This window comes from Uranotaenia lowii, chromosome 3 (assembly GCF_029784155.1).
Source record: "Uranotaenia lowii strain MFRU-FL chromosome 3, ASM2978415v1, whole genome shotgun sequence".
NCBI classification, from domain to species: domain Eukaryota; kingdom Metazoa; phylum Arthropoda; class Insecta; order Diptera; family Culicidae; genus Uranotaenia; species Uranotaenia lowii.
The window spans coordinates 370,059,975-370,081,133 of NC_073693.1; the positions used below are offsets into that span (position 1 = coordinate 370,059,975).

At 34.2% G+C, this 21,159-nt stretch overlaps 2 protein-coding genes across 4 annotated transcripts in view; one reads left to right on the forward strand and one right to left on the reverse strand.

Moving 5' to 3' along the window:
* The window catches only part of LOC129757602 (E3 ubiquitin-protein ligase NRDP1-like), a 62,730-nt gene extending 48,465 nt beyond the window's left edge, over nt 1–14,265 (reverse strand). The window contains exons 1-2 of the mRNA XM_055754878.1: nt 13,468–14,265; nt 13,228–13,393 (exon numbers count right to left, since the gene is read on the reverse strand). Coding sequence (XP_055610853.1) covers nt 13,228–13,393; nt 13,468–13,887 — 586 coding nt within the window. The 5' untranslated portion in view covers nt 13,888–14,265. The remainder of the gene's footprint in view (nt 1–13,227; nt 13,394–13,467) is intronic.
* On the forward strand, nt 6,733–12,496 carry LOC129757598 (uncharacterized protein K02A2.6-like). Of its 3 annotated transcripts, none has more exons than XM_055754873.1 (3): nt 6,733–7,061; nt 7,287–9,588; nt 11,836–12,496. In XM_055754873.1, exons 2-3 carry the CDS (start codon nt 7,984–7,986, stop codon nt 12,109–12,111), a joined length of 1,881 nt encoding a protein of 626 aa, XP_055610848.1. In that variant the 5' UTR covers nt 6,733–7,061; nt 7,287–7,983; the 3' UTR covers nt 12,112–12,496. The 3 variants fall into 3 exon arrangements, with proteins under 3 accessions (XP_055610848.1, XP_055610847.1, XP_055610846.1); XM_055754872.1 differs by having other exon boundaries at nt 7,287–7,887; nt 9,392–12,496; XM_055754871.1 differs by having other exon boundaries at nt 7,287–12,496.
* Nucleotides 14,266–21,159: the final 6,894 nt, after the last annotated feature.

Below are 21,159 nucleotides of genomic sequence, written 5' to 3' on the forward strand. Positions count from 1 at the left end.
ATTTTTCCATCAAGTACAAGATTGCATTATCCAATAGCTCCAAAGCACTGCTGTAGAATCTTATTTTTTAACTATTTTGTTTCTGTCTCATTCCTAGCGCGCAGGAGGTTGGGATTCCAAATCCAGAGATCATATTCAATTCGACTGCTCGTAGTCACTACCATACATATGTAGCTAGTGGATGATTTCCGGCTTCACCACTGATATGATTCGAAGTGAGGTTTTGACTGGTTGGGTTCATACTAAGGAGATGTCGTTGTTACTAGGGACAGACCGAGGAGGGGTACACGAAGAGGGGAGGGGAAGAATTTAACAAAATCAACAGTGAAATTTGTGTGTCTACGGCATTTAATTGTATAAATGCGATTTAATTGGCAAGATAATTTTGACACTTCTTGGAGCATCTGCCTATTTTCATAATTGTGCATTTTTTGTTTTGTTTTGTCTGTAATCTAGTTTAAAATGTTGTGCATTTATCAAAATGGCACCAATCTGGCCGTCGAAAGCTGCTTGTCAAGACGGTGGCTACAGGTTTTCTTTGAAATTTTAAGACGTTCCCTCGCTCATGGAAAAGCAGGGCTGCTGGTGGAGTAGTAGTTCTCGGTAGTTGGTTATCACTGTGTTTTGTTTATTTTTTTTTTTTGCTAAACTTTTCGTTATTCGTTTTCCATCAGTTGCTAAGAGCTGGAAACATAGGGTTTATGGAGGGTGATTGAATCGTATCAGTATCCTATTCTATTCCATGAGCAAATATCATGACCAGTCCGGGTTCCACCATAACGTCCTCTGACATGTGCATATTATCGCAGTGTAGCACAAGCACAGCTTGTTTTCCTGAAAAATAAAAGAGGATTATTGTTTTTGAGAACAAATTGAGGTTTGAAGATTGAAGCCATTCGTACTTATTTTTACAATGTTTCGCTCTATGGACTTTTCGCGTATCCAAAATAATAAAGTGTATTGCCCTGTTAGTGTGCCAATGGACATAAAATCCAAAATGTTAGCTTCATTTGAAAGTATGTAAATTTAAACTATTTTAAAACAATTTGTTTTAACCTTGGTGAGCCTTCAACACACTTATTTCGGTCTTGATGGCCTCGGTCAATCACGGAGCAGCAACCATTGGCGATGTGGAACTCGTTCTACTCTGAGCTACGCCTGCGATCGTGGAATTCTAAATGCATCTGTTTTATATACATATTTTATTCCAATACAGTATAGTTTGGTATAGTTTTAATGATACGTTCGTAAATCAGTCGATCGATTTGTTTGGTAGATGTCAAATCACTTTCCAAATGCTTTTGCATACGTTTGTTTGTAATTTACGAACGCCAGCATTGATAAAAAAATCACTTCGATAGAAAAAATCAATTTACGAACACGCCGTAAAAAGACGTAAGATGCGAATGCCACAAAACAAAACAAAAATTAAAAGATAACTTTTAGTATGTTTCAAATTGAATATGCATTTCGAGTTTAATGAATAAAGGTGGATGTGAGTAGTCAATCAAGCTAAGCGATATATCAATCGAAAACGCTCACTGAAGAAGGTAGGAAGTTGCTATCGAAATACCGGTATATGAACTTTTCATTTACCTTGGTTGAATTAAAACGAATCTTTCGATTGTTTTGGTACTGTTGCAATTCCGTAAAAAATGTAAATTTGTTGTCATATCTTCACATATCTACCTACATACAAAACCAACAAAATTTAATAAAAACTTAAATTGTATGACAGTTACCCAATGAACTTTTTGCAACAATATATTCTTGATGTTTCAACACAACCGCCTTATTATCGATAAATATTCATTATATTTTTCCCTGGCACAAATAATTTGTTTTTGTCATAAATTATCTTTAGAAAGAATTTATTATAAAATTTTCAGAAAAACCGACAACACAACCAAATCGTTAGAATAAGATTGGAGTAAACTTAAGAAATCTCAGCAAAATATGATTTAATAGAAGTTTTGTTTATTTTTTTTTTACTTTTTTATAATTTAGAGATAGGAAAATATTTCATCAAATAATGAAATTTACGGGTGATGTCCACCCGGAGAACTAATACAAATTTAATGCGATTACCAAATTTCCAAAGTCCATATATCATCGATCCGAATTATGATTTCCTTAGTTTTCTGATGATAACATGGATTTATTTATTTTTTAAATAAACAGTGTCAATCAATGTTCCGAAAATCAATCAAAATAAACACTCAGGATGCGTTTCCTGTTGGATACATTCTGATTGTATAATGGGATAGCGCTATGTTTAAAATCAAACAACATTTGCTGATGATCGGTTACATGTATCACTCGCTCACTGCATGAACCATTCACTCCTGATCCTAGCCCAACATGATTCGCCGTATGCATCGCTCAATGGTGAGATTCCAATTTGATGATGGTGCTGCACTGTTTTGACAGCAAACATCGTGCGAGGTGATCTGTATTTTAGCGATGAATAGAACGATGGATGATCGGATAAGTCCAGTAGTAATCAATAACAAAATCCGATCGCTGTACGTTCAGTTAAGAAGTGCAATCAGTAACATTCATTAAAAATGAGTGATTTTCGGAACACTGGGGTCAATATCTTATTGATTATTCAAAAATAGTGAACAGGCAATATGAACGACTCTTTTGGCCAACTTCTGACCTTAAATTAGATAAATAATTAAAATCAATTGCTCGTCCTTAAAAATGGCCACCGGCTACCCTTTCCAAATGGACCCTTCAAAAATCTGAAAACGTTTTTTGTCGAACTACCATGCCAAATTTCAACTTTTTAGGTCTTCAAACTGCTGAGTTAATCGTGGATAAACAAACAAACCCACAAATAATCAGATATTGCTTTTTATACAGATAGCTAGATTTAGCTTAGCTTAGCTTGATTGACTACTCACATCCACCTTTATTCATTAAACTCGAAATGCATATTCAATTTGAAACATACTAAAAGTTATCCTTTAATTTTTGTTTTGTTTTGTGGCATTCGCATCTTACGTCTTTTTAGTATATCATTAAAACTATACCAAACTGTACTGAATTGGAATAAAATATGTATATAAAACAGATGCATTTAGAATTCCACGATCGCAGACGTGGCTCAGAGTAGAACGAGTTCCACATCGCCAATGGTTGCTGCTCCGTGATTGACCGAGGCCATCAATTTTGCCCAGAGGTCAAAAGAATGGCGGCTGGGACTGGCAGCACATTCACAATGAACAAAACTGATGCTCTCTCTTTACACATCAATAAAGGCGCCGGCCACGTCCTAGTAGTCAATGGTTAGTTTGGAAAATAGAGAAAGGAATGAAAGAACGATTTTGTGCTTTAGGACCGAGCTCACCTCTGCATCCTAGCAAAACAATTTAGTTTTTGAGATTTGGGTGAAAGGAAACGATCAGGAGACACTTTTGACTAGTGTTATCGAAGGTTAGAAATCCTATAATTTTGTTAAACAAAACAATCATTACACTTTATCGATCATGTTTACAAAACTTACACGCTTTATAATAATTATAATATAGGGGAATATGCCCTATTATGCGCCACCTAAGCGAATTGCTGATTTTCTATGTATTCCACGTACAAATTGAGAAAAGTGTTTCCCACAAATGCCTATGATTTTTTATTACTCAAATTGCAATAGTTTCTTAAAAAACTTGATTTTTAAAAACCATATTAAAAGCCACAGAACAAAACTGTGTTACAAAAACGCGCCGCTGTGTATTCAATACGCGCCTAGCAGCCGAACACACCCGAGAGCAGCCGAAAACCGAAAACACACCAATACTTACAGACACTTTGACTGAAAAAAAAATCAAAATGGACTATTCAAAATTTCAAAAAAATGAAAAATAGATTTTTTGGGCTGAATTAACGCTCAAAATATAGTTTTAGACTTTTTGTTCATTTTCAATGAAAATTGGCCTTTTTGAAAAATTAATGCTATTTTCAGCCTACTACGATTGGCGCGTTATAACGAGCGCATGGGCCGTGATAGAACATACCCATAAAAAGCATACCTTAGCGAGTTCAGTATGATTTTTTAGCATTAAATCATAGTTTGGATTCTCCTCTATCAATGTGTCAGAAAATATTGTCTTATTCGTTATTCTCTGCTTGGTGACACCTTATTAAAAGTGTTTTGAAATTTAGATCGAAATGAAGAAAAACCTAAATTGTGAAATTATCACGACACAGGGGCATTTTAAGGAAAAACTCATACTTGCCATGACCAATCACAGCATTTAAAACAAATTGGTAATATTTTGCAGGCTTAAAATGTTTCAGATTCTTCAAAACAAGTTTGGCGCGTATTAGCCACATGGGGCGTTATATGAACTTTTCCCCTAATTTAGGAATTCATAAGCTGTCATTCAAATAAACCATTCAAATTATTGAAAAATTGAGAAATTTCATTATCAAGATCCTGTTCAGAAGCTTATTTTATTACCCTTACTCTAGAAAGTCCACTGATAAAAATATTATTCAACGTTATAATTCTTTATTGAAGCTTCCTTTGACTACTCTTTTTTATTTCAAAACATACTTAAAACGCTTGCAAGTGTGCACTCTGAGTTAAAAGCAAACGTTGCCAGAATTGGTTAACTTTCAATTTTATACACTCCTCCATTGATTGATTGATTGATTGATTGATTTATTTATAGAGGCTTTAAATATTTAGTTCATTCGCCTCTTAGACATTTCTTCATGATTAAGGGTACGCAAGATAAAAACATATTTCTTTTTCAAACTATTACCTCACATATTACTACAATATTTAAAAAAAAAATGATCAAATTCAATTCATTCAGTAGCCAGACGTTGTTTAGGATTTTTTCCTACATAATTAACTTTAAAGTACTGAAACCACACAACACCATATAGAGAGGATCCGAACCATCACAGTTATTCGTTCTCTCATAAATTTGCCTGATTTGTGCTGAGACTCAATAAAGTAAAATAGAAAGTAGAACTATCAGTTATGAATGTCCAACAACCCAAATCTGTGATCTAGGTTCTGCTCAATAAGCTAAAAAATATGTTTTCAATAACGTTTTTATACAGACAGCTAGATTTAAAGATTTAGTCAATTATTGAATTAGTGCATCGAGTTTGAGTAATATATGGAAGTTTTTATGGATGTGATCTGTGATATAGCTTAATAATCTTGGAATAAAGTATCTTTTTAATTTAAAAAAAAATAGGGATGAATGACATCCAGATGTTAAAATCCTAAAGACCAAATAAATTTAAAAAAAAAAATCTTTTTAATTATTGATTCTGCCCATTCTTAAGCTGCGTAACATGAGTAGAAACCAGAAGCTTAGTATTTCCTAGAAAAAGTTATTATCATTTCAAATTTAATTTTTTTAATGTAAATAAAAGTAGGTTTTGCTTGCTAACGTTTTTTTAATAACTTCATGGAATGTTTTTGCAAAGGTTTTATAAATAAACAAACTCTTTGGCTATGCAAAGGAGCTTTTGGCGACTTATTTTAAATATTTGTTCAACAGATTTCAAATAAGCATTCGTAGACGCTGTCAAAAAATAATCGGAAAAAATTCTGTTCATCTGTGCTATTACGTATTATAAAGGTAAAATAGTCCGGATTCATCCGACCCGGATACGTGCGTGGAAAATTCTGGACAACTTATTCTAAACCAACCCATCAACCATAAGATTCGATTGACCCATAATACACGACGTATTTCTGGTCACGACTGTAGTATCGGAAAAACAGGACAAGTTTCTAACTTTACAAGAGAAGCTTCATGAGCTTATAGTTGAAACAAGAATCCCAATTTTCATGTTGTCAATATACTAAAAGGTTACTATGATTTAAGATACTACAATTACTTTTCTTTTTTATACATTTTTTGAAACTCCGTAAAGAATAGATCTTTTTCTGTCTAACATTTCTCAGGATTTCAACACCTATTTTCTGTAATTTCAGTTATCCAAACGACTGTCTACTGAGATCGCTTTCAGCATATTGTTTGCTACCTTCTTATGCAAAACATACTGTTGTTTTTCTTCTATTTTTAAAGCGCCAAATGTTTCCTACAGAAAAGAAGTTTACGAATTCGGTGTTCCGTCATTCGCATTTAGACTTTTTTTTTATCAGCCCTTGAGTTAATTTCTCCATTTTCTTCCTTGATCACTTAACCTCACTTTTTTTAAAGCGTCCTCCCACACTTTGAAAAAGTTTTTCTGGCCCGTGACAACCAAAAAACAACGAAATGTTCGTTTCTCTATAATCACTATTCCAATCTATACTTCTTCGACCTAAAAACTCGATTTTTTAAACGATTTTCTAACTAAACCCCCAAAAAAAAAAATCCCTGCCAACGCGTTTCATTGACAACACAACTGGGAATGTTGAGTTTATTTTTAAAAGTTGAGTTGATTTTTAAGGAGTTGAGTTAATTTTTAAAAATGTTAAGATAATTTTTAAAAGTCGACGAAACAAAGTAGCTGATCAAAATTTCTATATCACTGGTTTTTTGTCAATCAGAAATATCTTTTTTTTTCATCCAAGCTCTCTTGTTGTTTGTGTGGGAATTTCGCAGACAACCATTTTTCGAACCATTTGAAACTTCCATCTTTCTCATTTAGAAGACTTCATGGCCAAATATTAAATGACACCAGCCTTTCATGGTTCATTACTACAATTCTTTACCTACCTTATTGGCAGAATGGAATCAGACTTATAAATGTACGTTTTTTAGTATCCCTATACTTACCCAATTGTACATAAATAATTATAAGCGTAAATCATCTCGAGAGAGAACTCGAACGAGAATGAAAAGAATAAACGATCATTGAAGATCAGTCTAAGTCTAGCCATCAGTCAAGGTGGAGGCACACGAACTTAAACTATTTTCTTATTCTATTTCGGAAACCCCTTATTCAACCCCTATATTTAAAGTATTATTACCAGTCCAAAATCATAGTTTACTAAAAGTAATTAAAGTGCGTATTCAAAAGTGGCGACGAGGAAAACGGGAGCTCAAACAAAATCTGTTGGATTTAAAGAGTGAGCAAGCGTAAGTAAGACGGTGTACTTGAAAACCTGAAAAGAAAAGATAATATAAAGGTTAGAGTTGCTGTTGAAGCGTAAAACTGCGCATAAAGAATATTGGTTTTGGAAAAAGACACATATAATTTAGCCAATTTTGTGTTGAAATTGATGTCAAATCAATAAAAGCGGCTTGGATTTTACACCGCATGGTTTCTTTGTGCTAATTTCTTTTGTATCTTTTCTTCCACAGTTCTTATTTTCTTCTTTGCTCCGAGCTACCAGTTTCTCGGCACCACTGGAATCGAATCGGTTTAAGTTTAATCTCCATCTCATAAAACGCTTACGTTTGAAAAGTGAGAGTCACCCGCAGGAGAGAAATTGGTGAGTGTTCTCATCCTCATCACCGAGCAATAAAAAAGCTCCGAGAAAATAACCGGTGAGAGAGCACGAAAACTGACAGCCGGTGTTGGTGAGAAGTGAACCAGAAAATCATTTCTGATTGACTGCGGTGAGAAGCGGTTCGGTGGAAAGTACACTTGTGCAGATTCGGTACGATTGTGGATTGCGACAATTAAGACGATAATTGGTTTGCTTGATGACAAGTACTGGTGTGGTACAGTTTTATTTTGCATCGGAGGATTGCTGTTTGTTGCTGCTGTGCATTTAGTTGTGGATGAAGTGGTCCGGTACGGACTGTTGTTGAATTGCGGTGCTCCGAATTTGGTTGTTGCTGGAAAGGTCTGGGACAGACTGCTGCTGCTGTTTGCTGTTGTTGTTGCCTGCTGTTGTTGCTACTATCGGTTCACGTTGCTGCTGTTGTGGTCTGGTACGGGCTGCAGGGCAGGAGACAGGTTTGTGCTGAAAAAGAAAAAAAAACCGTGAGTACTTATCTTGAATTGATTGCATTGTATACTGACTATTTTAGAAAACCTTACTCGATATATTTGATGATGGCTGGAATCATTGGTTCAATTGACCACTACAGGGTTGGCAGACCGTTTGCCAATTATGTAGAGCGATTCGAAATACTTTGCCAATTGAATCTTGTTAAGCCAGAAGTTAAAAAGTCGTGGTTTATCTCGTTGAGCGGGGACGATGTGTTCGACGAGATAAAGCTACTTTTCCCTAAAAAAGACGTGAATGATTTGACGTACGACGAAATAATTAAAAAACTAAAATCGCGTTTTGACAAATCTGAGCCGGCGTTAATGAATCGTTACAGATTCAGCAAACGGGACCAAGGTCACACGGAATCTGCTGAGAACTTTATTCTAGCGATTAAAATGCTTGCTGAAAATTGTAACTTTCGCGAATTCAAGGATGAGGCTATTCGCGATCGGTTAATTTTTGGTTTGCGGGATAAAGAGCTTCAGCATAAGTTGTTGATGGAAGATGATGTGACCTTAGAGGCTGCGGAAAAGATGGTAGTTAGCAACGAGTTAGCCGTAGAAAGGGCCAAGGTGATTGGGGAAAGTTCAGGAGGCAATGTATTTTCGATAAAGCATCGTTTGGGAAGAAAGGATGAGCGTTATCCATACCGTAGAGATGTTGCGGGGAGATATCGGTCAGGTTCTAGAAGCAGAAGTCGGGATCGGGGAGATAATTACCGCTTTGTTCCGGGTAGTCGACCTCGAGAAGATAGTAAGGATAAATATGGTTACAATTCGAGACGTGATAAGAGCGAATGGAATGGGCACAACAATGCGATTTGTAACAATTGCAGGGAAAGGGGACATATACGAAAAAACTGTCCTTTACTTAATAATGGAGCTAGATACCACACTAAAGCAGTCAAATTTGTGGAGCAGGAGGTTCAGCAACAATCTGTTGTTCCATTTGACAAATTCAATAGACTGAATTTGCATGCATCAAGTGACGATTCAGACATCAATTGTATGAAAATTGAAAGCAATTTTAATGAACCATGCATGATACAAGTTTCGATTGAGGGCAAAAATCTATCAATGGAAGTTGACACAGGATCGGCAGCTTCGGTCATAAGCGTTCCTTTGTATAGAAGGTTTTTTAATAATTCCACAATTAACCATTGCTCAAAGAAACTGGTTGTCGTAAATGGGGCAAAGTTGACTATTTTCGGACAGATTTGGGTAGAAGTTCAAATTAACAACATCAAAGCAAAACTTAATTTGATCATTTTACAAAGTGATGTTGATTTCACACCGTTGTTTGGCAGAGACTGGATTGATTACTTTTTTCCAAATTGGAAATCCAGTTTTGTAGGATCAGCATGCATCAATAATTTAAACTCTGAAGATCAACACAATGCAACAGTATGTATGTTAAAACAACAATTTTTAAAAGTATTTACAGAAGATTTTTCTACACCGATTGTAGGACACGAAGCAGATTTAACTTTCAAATCATATCAACCAATATTTCGTCGTGCATACGAAGTTCCTTACAAAATTAGAGATAAATTTAATTCACATTTGGATATGTTGGAAGAGCAAGGGGTGATTACTCCCGTAGGCGCCAGCGAGTGGGCGTCACCAGTGATTGCGGTTATAAAAAAAGATGGTAACATAAGAATGGTAATTGACTGCAAAGTTTCTTTGAATAAAATTTTGATTCCAAACACTTATCCTCTTCCATTGGCGCAGGATATCTTTGCGTCTTTGGCTGGTTGTCAAGTTTTTTGCTGTTTGGACTTAGCTGGTGCTTACACTCAGCTGCAATTATCAAAACGTTCAAGGAAATACGTAGTCATAAACACACTTAAAGGTTTATATACTTACAATCGACTTCCACAGGGAGCTTCTTCTTCTGCCTCTTTATTCCAATGTTGTATGGACCAAATTCTTAAGGGATTAAATAATGTTTGTTGTTATTTAGACGACTTGCTGATAGCAGGGAAAAACTTTCAAGATTGTAAAGACAAATTGATTCAAGTCCTTGGACGACTTGACAAGGCTAATATTCGTGTTAATTTTAAGAAATGTAAATTTTTCGTTAAATCTTTACAATACCTTGGACATTTAGTTACCGATAAAGGTTTATTACCTTCTCCTGAAAAACTATCGACAATATCAGAAGCTAAAGTTCCAGAAAACACTACAGAGTTAAAAGCATACCTTGGACTCATAAATTACTACAATAAATTCATACCTCACATGTCTGCTAATTTAAAATATTTGTACGAGCTACTCAGAAAAGATGTAAGTTTCAAATGGACTCAACAATGTGAAAATGCTTTTCAAGATAGCAAGAAAAGTTTATTAAATGCTAAGTTGTTGACTTTCTACGATCCTAGTAAACCACTTGTCGTGGTAACTGATGCTTCGTGTTACGGCTTGGGGGGAGTTTTGGCACAGATAGAAGATGGTCTGGAAAAGCCAATATGTTTCACGTCATTCTCTCTCAACTCTGCACAAAAGAAGTATCCAATACTGCACCTAGAAGCTTTGGCTCTGGTGTGCACTATTAAAAAATTTCACAAATTTCTTTTTGGACAACCTTTTAAGGTATTCACTGACCATAAGCCCCTTTTGGGAATATTTGGAAAAGAGGGTAGAAATGCAATATATGTTACAAGACTCCAAAGATATATCATGGAGCTCTCAATTTATAATTTTGAGATTGAATATCGACCTGCTTCGAAATTGGCAAACGCGGATTTTTGTAGCCGATTTCCATTGCAACAATCAGTCCCCAGCAGCCTTGACGGAGAAAATGTCAATAGCATAAATTTTTCGACAGAATTTCCTTTAGATTTCGCTTTGGTTTCAAAAGAAACAAAAAATGATAAGTTTATGTTGGAAATTTTTAAATATATTGTAGAAGGTTGGCCAAGAAAAGTGAACAACAAATTTAAAGATTATTATTCTCAAAAGGAGAAATTACAAATAGTTGACGAAGTGTTACTGTTGGATGAGAGAGTAGTAATTCCCTCACTGTTGAGGCCAAAAGTTCTGCATATGCTGCACAAGAACCACGGAGGCATGATAAAAATGAAGCAACTGGCTAGGCGGACAGTTTATTGGCCAGGGATAAATCCAGATATTGAGGATTTCGTTAAAAGTTGTAATATTTGCACTAGGATGGAAAATGTTAAAAACCCAAAAGAAAAATCATCATGGATTCCTACTGTACGTCCTTTCAGTAGGATACATGCGGATTTTTTCCATTATAATGGCAATGTATTTTTACTGATAATAGACAGTCATACGAAATGGCTTGAGGTAGAGCATATGCGTTATGGGACTACTGCCAAAACTGTCATAAAAAAATTTATAACCATGTTTGCTCGTTTTGGACTTCCGGATGTGGTGGTTACTGATGGTGGTCCTCCTTTCAATTCCTATGAATTTACGGATTTTCTTAAAAGGCAAGGAATTCATGTATTAAAAAGCCCGCCATATCATCCTAGTAGCAATGGTCAAGCTGAACGTCTTGTCAGAGTAGTGAAGGATGTTTTAAAGAAATTTCTGCTTGATGATGAAACAAAATCTTTGGACATTGACGATAGATTGAGTTTGTTCCTAATTAACTATAGGAATACTTGCAACGGAACAGAAGCAAATTTTCCATCTGAGCGAGTATTTTCGTATAGACCTAAAATGCTGATGGATTTAATTAATCCAACAAAAACATATAAGCAACATTTAGAAAAATCTTTTGTTGAACAAAAGGTTTTAAATAATGAAAAAGTCATCCCTCCAGACCAATTTGACAACTTGAGGCAAGGGGATAAGCTGTATTACAAGAACAATCATCTACATGATGTGCCTAGATGGTTGGACGCAATTTTCATCAAGAAACTAACAAGGAATATTTTCCAGATTGCGTTGGGGAGGCACGTAACTACAGCACACAGGCATCAGCTGAAAATGGCCTACAAACCGAGGAGAATGAGTCGGCTGTTCCTACCAAGTTCTGACAATCAGAATGACAACAAAAAGCGAAGGCGAGATTCTTGCGACGAGGAACCAGCATTCCGAGGCTTTCCGGATGGACGATTTGTGCATGACGCGGGGGCCCCGACCACAGATCGACGGTTTGTTCACGAAAGGAGCCCGATCGTGACGAGGTCCAGGAAAACAAGACTCATTGATTAAACCTGCAATCGAAAAGTTGTACTCGAAAGTATTTCGAGTGTTCGAAATTATATTCAAATATTCAGCATGTCATGCTTTCAAATTTTGTATTATCATGATTAAAATTCCTGTAAGAATTTTCTAAAAAAGGGAGAACTTTAGTATCCCTATACTTACCCAATTGTACATAAATAATTATAAGCGTAAATCATCTCGAGAGAGAACTCGAACGAGAATGAAAAGAATAAACGATCATTGAAGATCAGTCTAAGTCTAGCCATCAGTCAAGGTGGAGGCACACGAACTTAAACTATTTTCTTATTCTATTTCGGAAACCCCTTATTCAACCCCTATATTTAAAGTATTATTACCAGTCCAAAATCATAGTTTACTAAAAGTAATTAAAGTGCGTATTCAAAACGTTTAAGCACCTGATCTATTTCTATCCTAAAAAATAGTTTTTCACTTGCTTTTCGGCAGAACTGAATCAGCCTTCTCATTACGAATTTAAGCGCCTGATCCATTTCTACTTCTGGACTAATCTACAAAAACAAACGTTTACGATAGTTTTTCATCTGCTTTTCGACAAAATGGAATCAGCCTTCTCATTGCGCATTCAAGCGCCTGATCCATTTCTACTACAACCTGCATATTTGCAGAACGAAACCAGACTTTCGATTCCCATTCTAGCGACTGGTTCGTTTCTAATTTTTCTCTAAATTTCGAAAAACTGAATCTTTAGAAAAACATACCTGAACTCTTTTCCGAAGGTTCTTTATCCTCGTCTCCAATGTAGTATCGGGAAAACAGGACAAGTTTCTAATTTTACAAAAGAGACTGACGTCTGCACTTGCTTATAGTTGAAACAAGAATCCCAATTTTCATGTTGTCAACCTATTAAAAAAGGTTACTATGATTTAAGATACAACAACGACACTTAACGTTCTTGATTTAATTAAGTCGTACCTACGTAGAAATATGTCGTGTGAAATGTGTGTAATAAAATTTTTCACGTTAGCAAAAATCATTAAAAAATGAAAGTCAAAGATTTGATCTTTGACGAAAATGCAGGTGGAGCGAATATCCATTGCGAAAACAATATTGATCAAAAAACTTAGTGAAACAACTTCTACTCACCGGGAATTCGCCGGCAGACGTAGTTCTCGTAGATTCTCCTGTTGTTCTGACGGGTTTCCAGCGAGCTTAATCCCCGGGGCCACCGCCTCTCGTGACAATTCTCCATCAAATCGTCTAGTATGTGCGGCGGACAGCCTGATTCCGATAGCGCTCGTTTAATCATCAACTAAAAGAAAAAAAAGTTGAAAATTATTATGTTTAGAATTTAAAAAAAAAATGTAACTGGTGGGTTTGCCTTACCTGCAGCGCATCATCCGGTGTGGAGATCATCCCACCCCATCGTGTGACTCGAGCCCTCGCCAGTCCATTGCACCATCTGGTCACTTCGTCCCGCTCCATCTGATCGGCGATGGCCCGCATCGCGGGATTTGATACGCGCATCGCCCTCATAAAATCTTTCACCAGATTGAGTTCCCGTTTGAGTTCATTGACCACCAGATTTTGATCATTGATTTCGTTCTTCAGTTCGCTCATCTTCTGCTGCTGGTTGTGCACCAGAGATCGCAACTCCCGGAAGCAGTTGTGGTCCTTGTACTCGTCCTTGGGGATCACGAAGCCGCATCCCTTCTCGCAGGGCAGCGGGCGCTTTGGATTGTGCTCACACTCCTCGATGTGGGTGGCCAGCGAGTCCAGCTTCAGGACCAGGGTGCATCCGTACATGGCGTTTTCACAGTTGATGTTCAACCGGGAGAGCAGATTCCGCAGAATCCTTGGCACGGCACGAAGATTGCTGTTGGTGATGGGATTTCGGTCCACGGGGCAGGTCGGTTGCCGCGAGAGCCATTCGGTGATGCAGGCACGACAAAATGCATGCTCACATGCCACCGCCTAGAACAGAGAGACGTCCCGGACAAACGGGATTGTATGTACAACACCGATGGTCGCTTCTGAAAACGGTCGTTCCGTTTCGATTAAGGTTGTCAGAGAATCTTTGCCTACCAGTTTCAATTTTCAGAATGATTGGTTTTTAGTGTTGACGGTTTAGTAAACACATTTCAAATATCAAGTAATCTTTCAAGTCCTTTCTACAGTTTGACTTTTGCAATTCCATCTGTTTGAATTTACAATGAATTTATCAATTTTTTCCACATTATACGTAAAACCTTATTTATTTCCCCCTTCGGGATTTTCGTACAAATAAAGGGGGAGGGGGGTTTAGGTTGAGTTTGACAAAAAAAAGGATTTGAAATTTGTTCCGGCCAAATTTTACATGAGTTTATGATAGAACAATTTTCGAACAGGGGTGTACGAAGTAACTATAAATTAAGCAAATCAAGTTTAAGTCAACATTATCGGGTTCCGTTTTCTTTGAGCTTTCTGTGTTTGGCTGCATCATTAGTTGTTTTGTGGCAATCTTTTCCCAGCTCTATTTCCTAAAAATAAAACGAGCAAAGCCCAAGCAGGAAATTGATAGACTGCTGCTGCTGCTTAGCTGTTGCGTGCAATCACGCAAATTGTGCAGCCAAAAATAATAGAAATTTCTGACAAAACAGTCCATTGCATTATAACTTATTGCATGAGAGTTGTTGAAGTGGCGCCATCGGCAGTCTAAATAAGAAGCAACCCCATGGAGGCGGATTCACAGATCATCGACGGAGATCGATTGGCGGAACACCACCAAGCCACCACTTAAGCTGCCCGCCTCCAATCGATTGTGGCAATCAAAGCTACAACGAAAGGAAATCAAATAATTAGCATTTCACTTTTCTTCCCCTATAGATATCCGGAACTGTTTCAAACCTGCAAAAGCAGAAGATCGATCGCAAAACCCGTAAACAAAAAAAATGAAACGAAACGTTTTAGGCAAATTAAATAAAGACACATAAATCGACACTTGAGTGTTGATGAACTCGAGCATCACCGCAGGGGTTATTGTACTTCTGTACTGTGTATTTGCTTAGAACTTACGGATTTCTACACCGCAAAGAACAAACAATTCAGAAACCATAAATACATGTCAAAATTACGGCGCGTTCGTAAATTGATTTTTTTGGGTGATGCATCAGTCGATTGATTTGTTTGGTAGATGTCAAATCACTTTCCATATGCTTTTGCATACGTTTGTTTGGAATTTACGAACGCCAGCATCGATAAAAAAAATCACTTCGATAGAAAAAATCAATTTACGAACACGCCGTTAATTTGAAATTTAAATTTTCAATGCTATTTGCATGAAACTCTCGATGGAGATAACATTTTAAACAATTTCGGTCAGATCAGTCAATTCTTCCATCTTGATGATCATTTTAGCAATCTTTGCCCATTTTTTAGCATTACTCTCTTTCCTGCCATTGCAATCATGTTTGTAATTGTTTGTCTCTAATATGTGTTGTTAGCTTACTTGGAAGCATAATTCTACTGAATCAAAGCAATCGAAAGATTTCCGACTCTGGGTATTGGCGATTTGCAGCTGGAAACGACACTGAGAAGGCGCTGCGATCAAAAGGATGATATTATCAATCGAAACATCAAGGCCAGTAGTAATTTTCCGAAACAAAAGAGAAATTTTTGAAATTTCGGAGTAAAATGAAAATATTTGAAGATTGGATTATAGAATAAGGTAAGAAAAAGTGAACTACGAAATTTTTCGTACCTTTAAAATCCGGGTAGGATTGTTCAATATATGTATGTTATTTTTCAGTTTGCCAACCGAAATCAGCTTCTAGTGCAGAAAATACCTACTGAATTTTTAGAAATGATCAAGAAATAACTCGTAAGATGACAGTCTTCAACACTTATTTATTGAATTAATATATTTATGAAACATTTTTAGATATGCGCCGAGTTCGAATCAAATGTTTCTGAACAAAAAATTAAAATTAAGCATTCTCATTATAAAGACTAAAGATTGTTTACGGAACTGGCAGCCGCTTTCCCGCTTTCAAAAGGCAATAGAATATTGGAAAAGGGCGAAAAATCAGCAGTGCGATCAGGGCTGGTAGCGGTTTGACAATGAAAAAGTAGTGACTTTAGTGACCAAAATTTGAAAAAAAGTGACCAAATAGTGACTTTGAGGACCGAAAAAAGTGACCAAATTGTGACTATGTAGAACGAAAAAAGTAACTTTGAAGAACAAAAAATGAGACCAAATAAGGCCCGTGCGAAGGACGCTTAAAGGGGGGGGTTCGAAATTCAAATTTAGATAAAAATAATAACAATTCAAAAATAAAAAATTGAAAAGGAAAGGATTTTCTTACACCGTTTGTCACTCATGTTCAACACACAAACTAAAAAAATGACTGATAATAAAAATTTTATTACACAAAACATATTACAATGAATGTTTTAAATTTTCGATAAGTCAAGAAAGTAAGAAATAAAATAGTTTCAAAAGAATTTCTTAGTAAATTTAAAATTAATGAATTCTTGTACAAAACTTACCATGAATAGATGTTAGGAAAATGATAATAATTGTTAATTTTTATTGATCTAAATTTGGAATTCTTTTCCTCATTTTCAACTGGAAGTTTAGTGAGAAATTCCGCTGTAATTTTTAAATTTGAACAAAAAATATTTAATCACGATTTAAAATGTGAGTTACCGATTTCTGAATAAGAAATGAATTTTAAACAGAATTTATTCAATGTTCGATGGTTTTATTTAATTTGAGGCCATCAGAGCCAAAGGGGTATAAGTGACAAAATGGTCGATTTTGAGTTAATGATGCCAAACGATTCTACACATTTCAAACTATATTTGATGATTTTTTCAGATTTTTTTAATTTTATTTACATACTTTTACGTTCAAGAGCAAAATACAAATTTTCTAAAAATATATGGAAAATTGCCAAACACAACAACTTTAAATCGTGTTTTCTCGAAATAAACATTCATGCACTTATACCCCTTTGACTCCAAGGACCTCATTTGATAAAAAGAAGAATATATTCAAAATTATTTTAAAAGTGCTAGTTAGTTATATAAGCCAGACATAAAACCTTTAATAAAGTAAAATCTTCCGGTTATCAATATTTCATTTTTGAAGCTTAAATAATAACTTCATGTTCAACTTCACTGACAAAGGAATGTTAGAAAATGAGTAATTACGTGAATGATAAAAACTGATGAAAAATTAAAAATAATGAGTTCAAAACTTTTGTTACTTATATTGAAAGCACAAATCAAATACAAAGTTAGTTAACACTGCGTATTAAAATTTATTTTTTAAGTTGCTACTTAGAACAATTTTTCAAACTTTTTAGATTAATTTAAAAATCATGATCGATCAAAAAAACATGATTTCATACAAAAAATATTAATAAAAAGTTTTCAAATTTTCAATCGCAGGTTTTTAAGCTTTAAATTACAAGCTCTGAGTATTTTGTCTCTTTTGATTAAAATATTGGGTCCTGAAAGAAAAGAAAATTGAAATTATGTTTATTATTAAAAAATTTACTGTAAAGTTTTGCTACAAATCGCCAATTGTATTTCTTTTTACCTGAGAATTTGAACAACGAAGTTTGACCTGGTCCGCTGTCCCCGTTTAAGAGATTAACTGATTTTTGATTGAAAATTTCAATGCTTCCAGCACATCCATTTTAAGCAAATTGCTATTCAAAGACCGAATCAGCTAAAAAAAAATCTCGATCATTAGACAGACATGATTCACACATGTGTAATGCTACTGTAGATCTGGGATTCTGTGCAAGCAGAATTTTTTTCATTCGTGTCATTTTTGTCATTTTTATAATTTTTTGCCATTTTTGTCAATTTCACATTTTTGTAATTTACGACATTTTTATCATTTTTGCGATTTTTGTCATTTTCGTCACTATCGTCATTTTTGTTACTTTTGTCACTTTTGTAATTTTTTATCTCTTTGGTCATTTTTGACATTTCTGTCATTTTTGTCACTTTTGTCACTTTTTTCACTTGTGTCACTTTTGTCATTTTTGTAATTTTTGTAATTTTTGTCATTTTGTCATTTTACAATATTTTGTCAATTTTTTCAATTTTGTCAATTTTGTCATTTTGTCATTTTTTATTATTTTTGTCATTTTTGTCATTATTGTAATTTTTGTCATTTTTTATTATTTTTGTCATCTTTGACATTTTTGTCACTTTTAGCACTTTAATCACTTTTGTCATTTTGGTCATTGTTATCATTTTTTTATATTTTTGTAATTTTCTTCTTTTTGTCATTTTTGAATTTTTTTTTCAATTATGTCATTTTTGTCATCTTTGACATTTTTGTCACTTTTATCAAATTAATCACTTTTGTCATTTTTGTTATTTTTGTAAATTTTGTCATTTTTTTTTCTTTTTGTCACTTTCGTCATATTGGTCAGTTTTGTCATTTTTGACATTTTGTCATTTTTGTTATTTTAGTCATTTTTGTCATTTTTGCCATTTTGGTCATTTTTGTCATTGTTGTCATTTTTGTCATTTTTGTCCTTTTTGTCATTTTTGTCATTTTTGTCATTTTTGTCATTTTTGTCATTTTTGTCATTTTTGTCATTTTTGTCATTTTTGTCATTTTTGTCATTTTTGTCATTTTTGTCATTTTTGTCATTTTTGTCATTTTTGTCATTTTTGTCATTTTTGTCATTTTTGTCATTTTTGTCATAATCGTCGTTTTCATCATTTTTTATAATGTTTGTCATATCTTTGACATTTTTGTCACTTTTATAATTTTTGTCATTGTTGTCATTTTTATTATTTTTGTAAATTTAGTCATTTTCGTCATCGTTGACATTTTTGTCACTTTTGTTATTTTTGTAATTTTTGTCATTTTTGTCATTTCTGTCATTTATTTCATTTTTGATTTTTTTTTTATTTTTGTCATTTTTTTGATTTTTGTCACTTTTGTAATTTTTGTCAGTTTTGAAATTTTTCTAATTTTTGTTATTTCTGTCATTGTCATTTTTGTTATTTTTGTCATTTCTGTAATTTTTGTCACTTTCATCACTTTAGTTATTTTCGCATTCTTGTCAATTTTGTCTTTTTTTGTTATTTTTATCATTTTTGTGATTTGTAATTTTTGTCATTTTTTTCAATATTGTCATTTTTATCATTTTTATTTATTTTTGTCACTTTTATCACTTTTGTCATTGTTGTCATTTTTGTCAATTTTGTCATTGTTGTCATTTTTGTCAATTTTTCAGTTTTGTCATTTTGTTCATTTTTGTTATTTATGCAATTTTCATCATTTTTGTTATTTTTGTCATTTTTGTCAGTTTTGATGTGTCGTTTGGCTCATTTTTGCCATCATTCGTGTCATTTTCGTCTTTTTGTCATTTTTTCACTTTAGTCATTTTCGTCACTTTTCTTTCTTTTCATCATTTTCGGCCCTTTTTTTTGTTATTTTGTCTTTTTTGTCAATTTCGTCATTTTCGTCATTTTGTCATTTTTGCCATCTTTTACCTTTTCATCATTTTTGTTATATTCAAGTTTTTTTTTCTTAAGAACTCTGGAAAAAAGTAGCTTCACAAAATTTAAAAAAATGTGCAGTTTTTTTTGAGAATTGAACAATTGCAGCTTTCGACTGGTATAGAATAAGCAATTATTATAAAACACGAGCTTTAGCATTATTTGTCCCTGATGTTTGAAATATTTATAAACGACTAACTATCAAACAAACGAATAATTAGGGCTGTCCCAACGGTAGATGCAAAACACGGTTTTCGACCACGCTTAAACATTTCGGCTGGCACCGGTGGCGTATATTGCTGTTTTAGCACAGTTATCGATTTCAAAATTCCCAACAGTTATACGCCTTTGTTCCAAATTCATGCAAATTTGGAACAGGATTTCAAAATATACGACAGACCGATTTAGTTCACGGCGAGAAAATTTTAGCCAACAATGATTTCTTTCACACATGTTTGGGTAACATTGGGTGTGATAATAGTTTCTTTTTGAGATATTATTTGAATGTTTTTTTTCGCTTCAACCACCCTATACGTAACATAAATTGAGAATAGATGTTATTAAAAACCATATCAAGTATAAATAATAGATGTCACATTATTCTCGATTTAATATAATTGAATAAAAAGCTTTTCATTTGGGCTCGACGAATTAGTGAATTCAGTCAGCGTTCTAAAATTTGAAAAAAATAAACGAAAATAAAATTTTAATACTTTTTTGATGAGGTAAAATAAATGTTTATTGTTTGTTCTATAATTTTTGTTTTATTTGAGATATTGAGAGATTTTTAGTTTCGTATGGATTGCTCGGAGTTTTCGTCAATATTAGCATATTTTTCTTTATCCATACATAAATTTACAAATAGTGAAACAAGTTTTTGTCAAACAAAAATGTCGACAAATCAAGGGAAAATTTCCTTTGACTTTGGGATGAACATTTCTCGTTTCCTTTATCAATGTCAGCAATAACTTGAAAAAAAAATTCATTTTAACAAAACTTTATTCCATTGATTCAAAGCAATTTGATTGAATTAATTGAAGAATTGTTTCAATTGACCTTTTTTCCTCGTTGTGTAGTCATTTTTACTTTTAAATTAATGAAATCCTAATAGAATAGTTGAAATCATTGTTCTGTCAAAAAGAATATTCGTAGAATTCATTTTAAGACAACTAACCGTGAAACTCAAAACTTATGCAATTTTTCCAATAAAATGGGTTTTTTCTTCTCAATTATTGAGTGTCTGCAATGAAAGTGTTTCCGTTTTAAATTTGCTCCTACACCGGTGGGGAGTGGGTGTTTTAGCCGGTTCTAAAATTTCAAATTTTGCTTAAACTGGTATACTTAAAACCAATATTTACGCCTGAACCGTTGCAGGTGCTCTTAGGGACGAATGCCTCCTGTCATCCTGTGGAGTTAAAATCCCTTTAAAATAAAAAAATAAATAAAAAACAAACGAATAAACAAATTCTTTTTCTTTTTCTTCTTCCTTCTACTGCAGGACTGCCTGCTGTGGGCCAGTGGCTAAGACTATATGCCCAAATAAATTCCTCAATCATTATGTAA

Coding starts and splice junctions, on each gene's coding strand:
- LOC129757598 (XM_055754871.1), top strand. CDS start 7,984: ATGATGGCTGGAATCATTGGTTCAATTGACCACTACAGGGTTGGCAGA.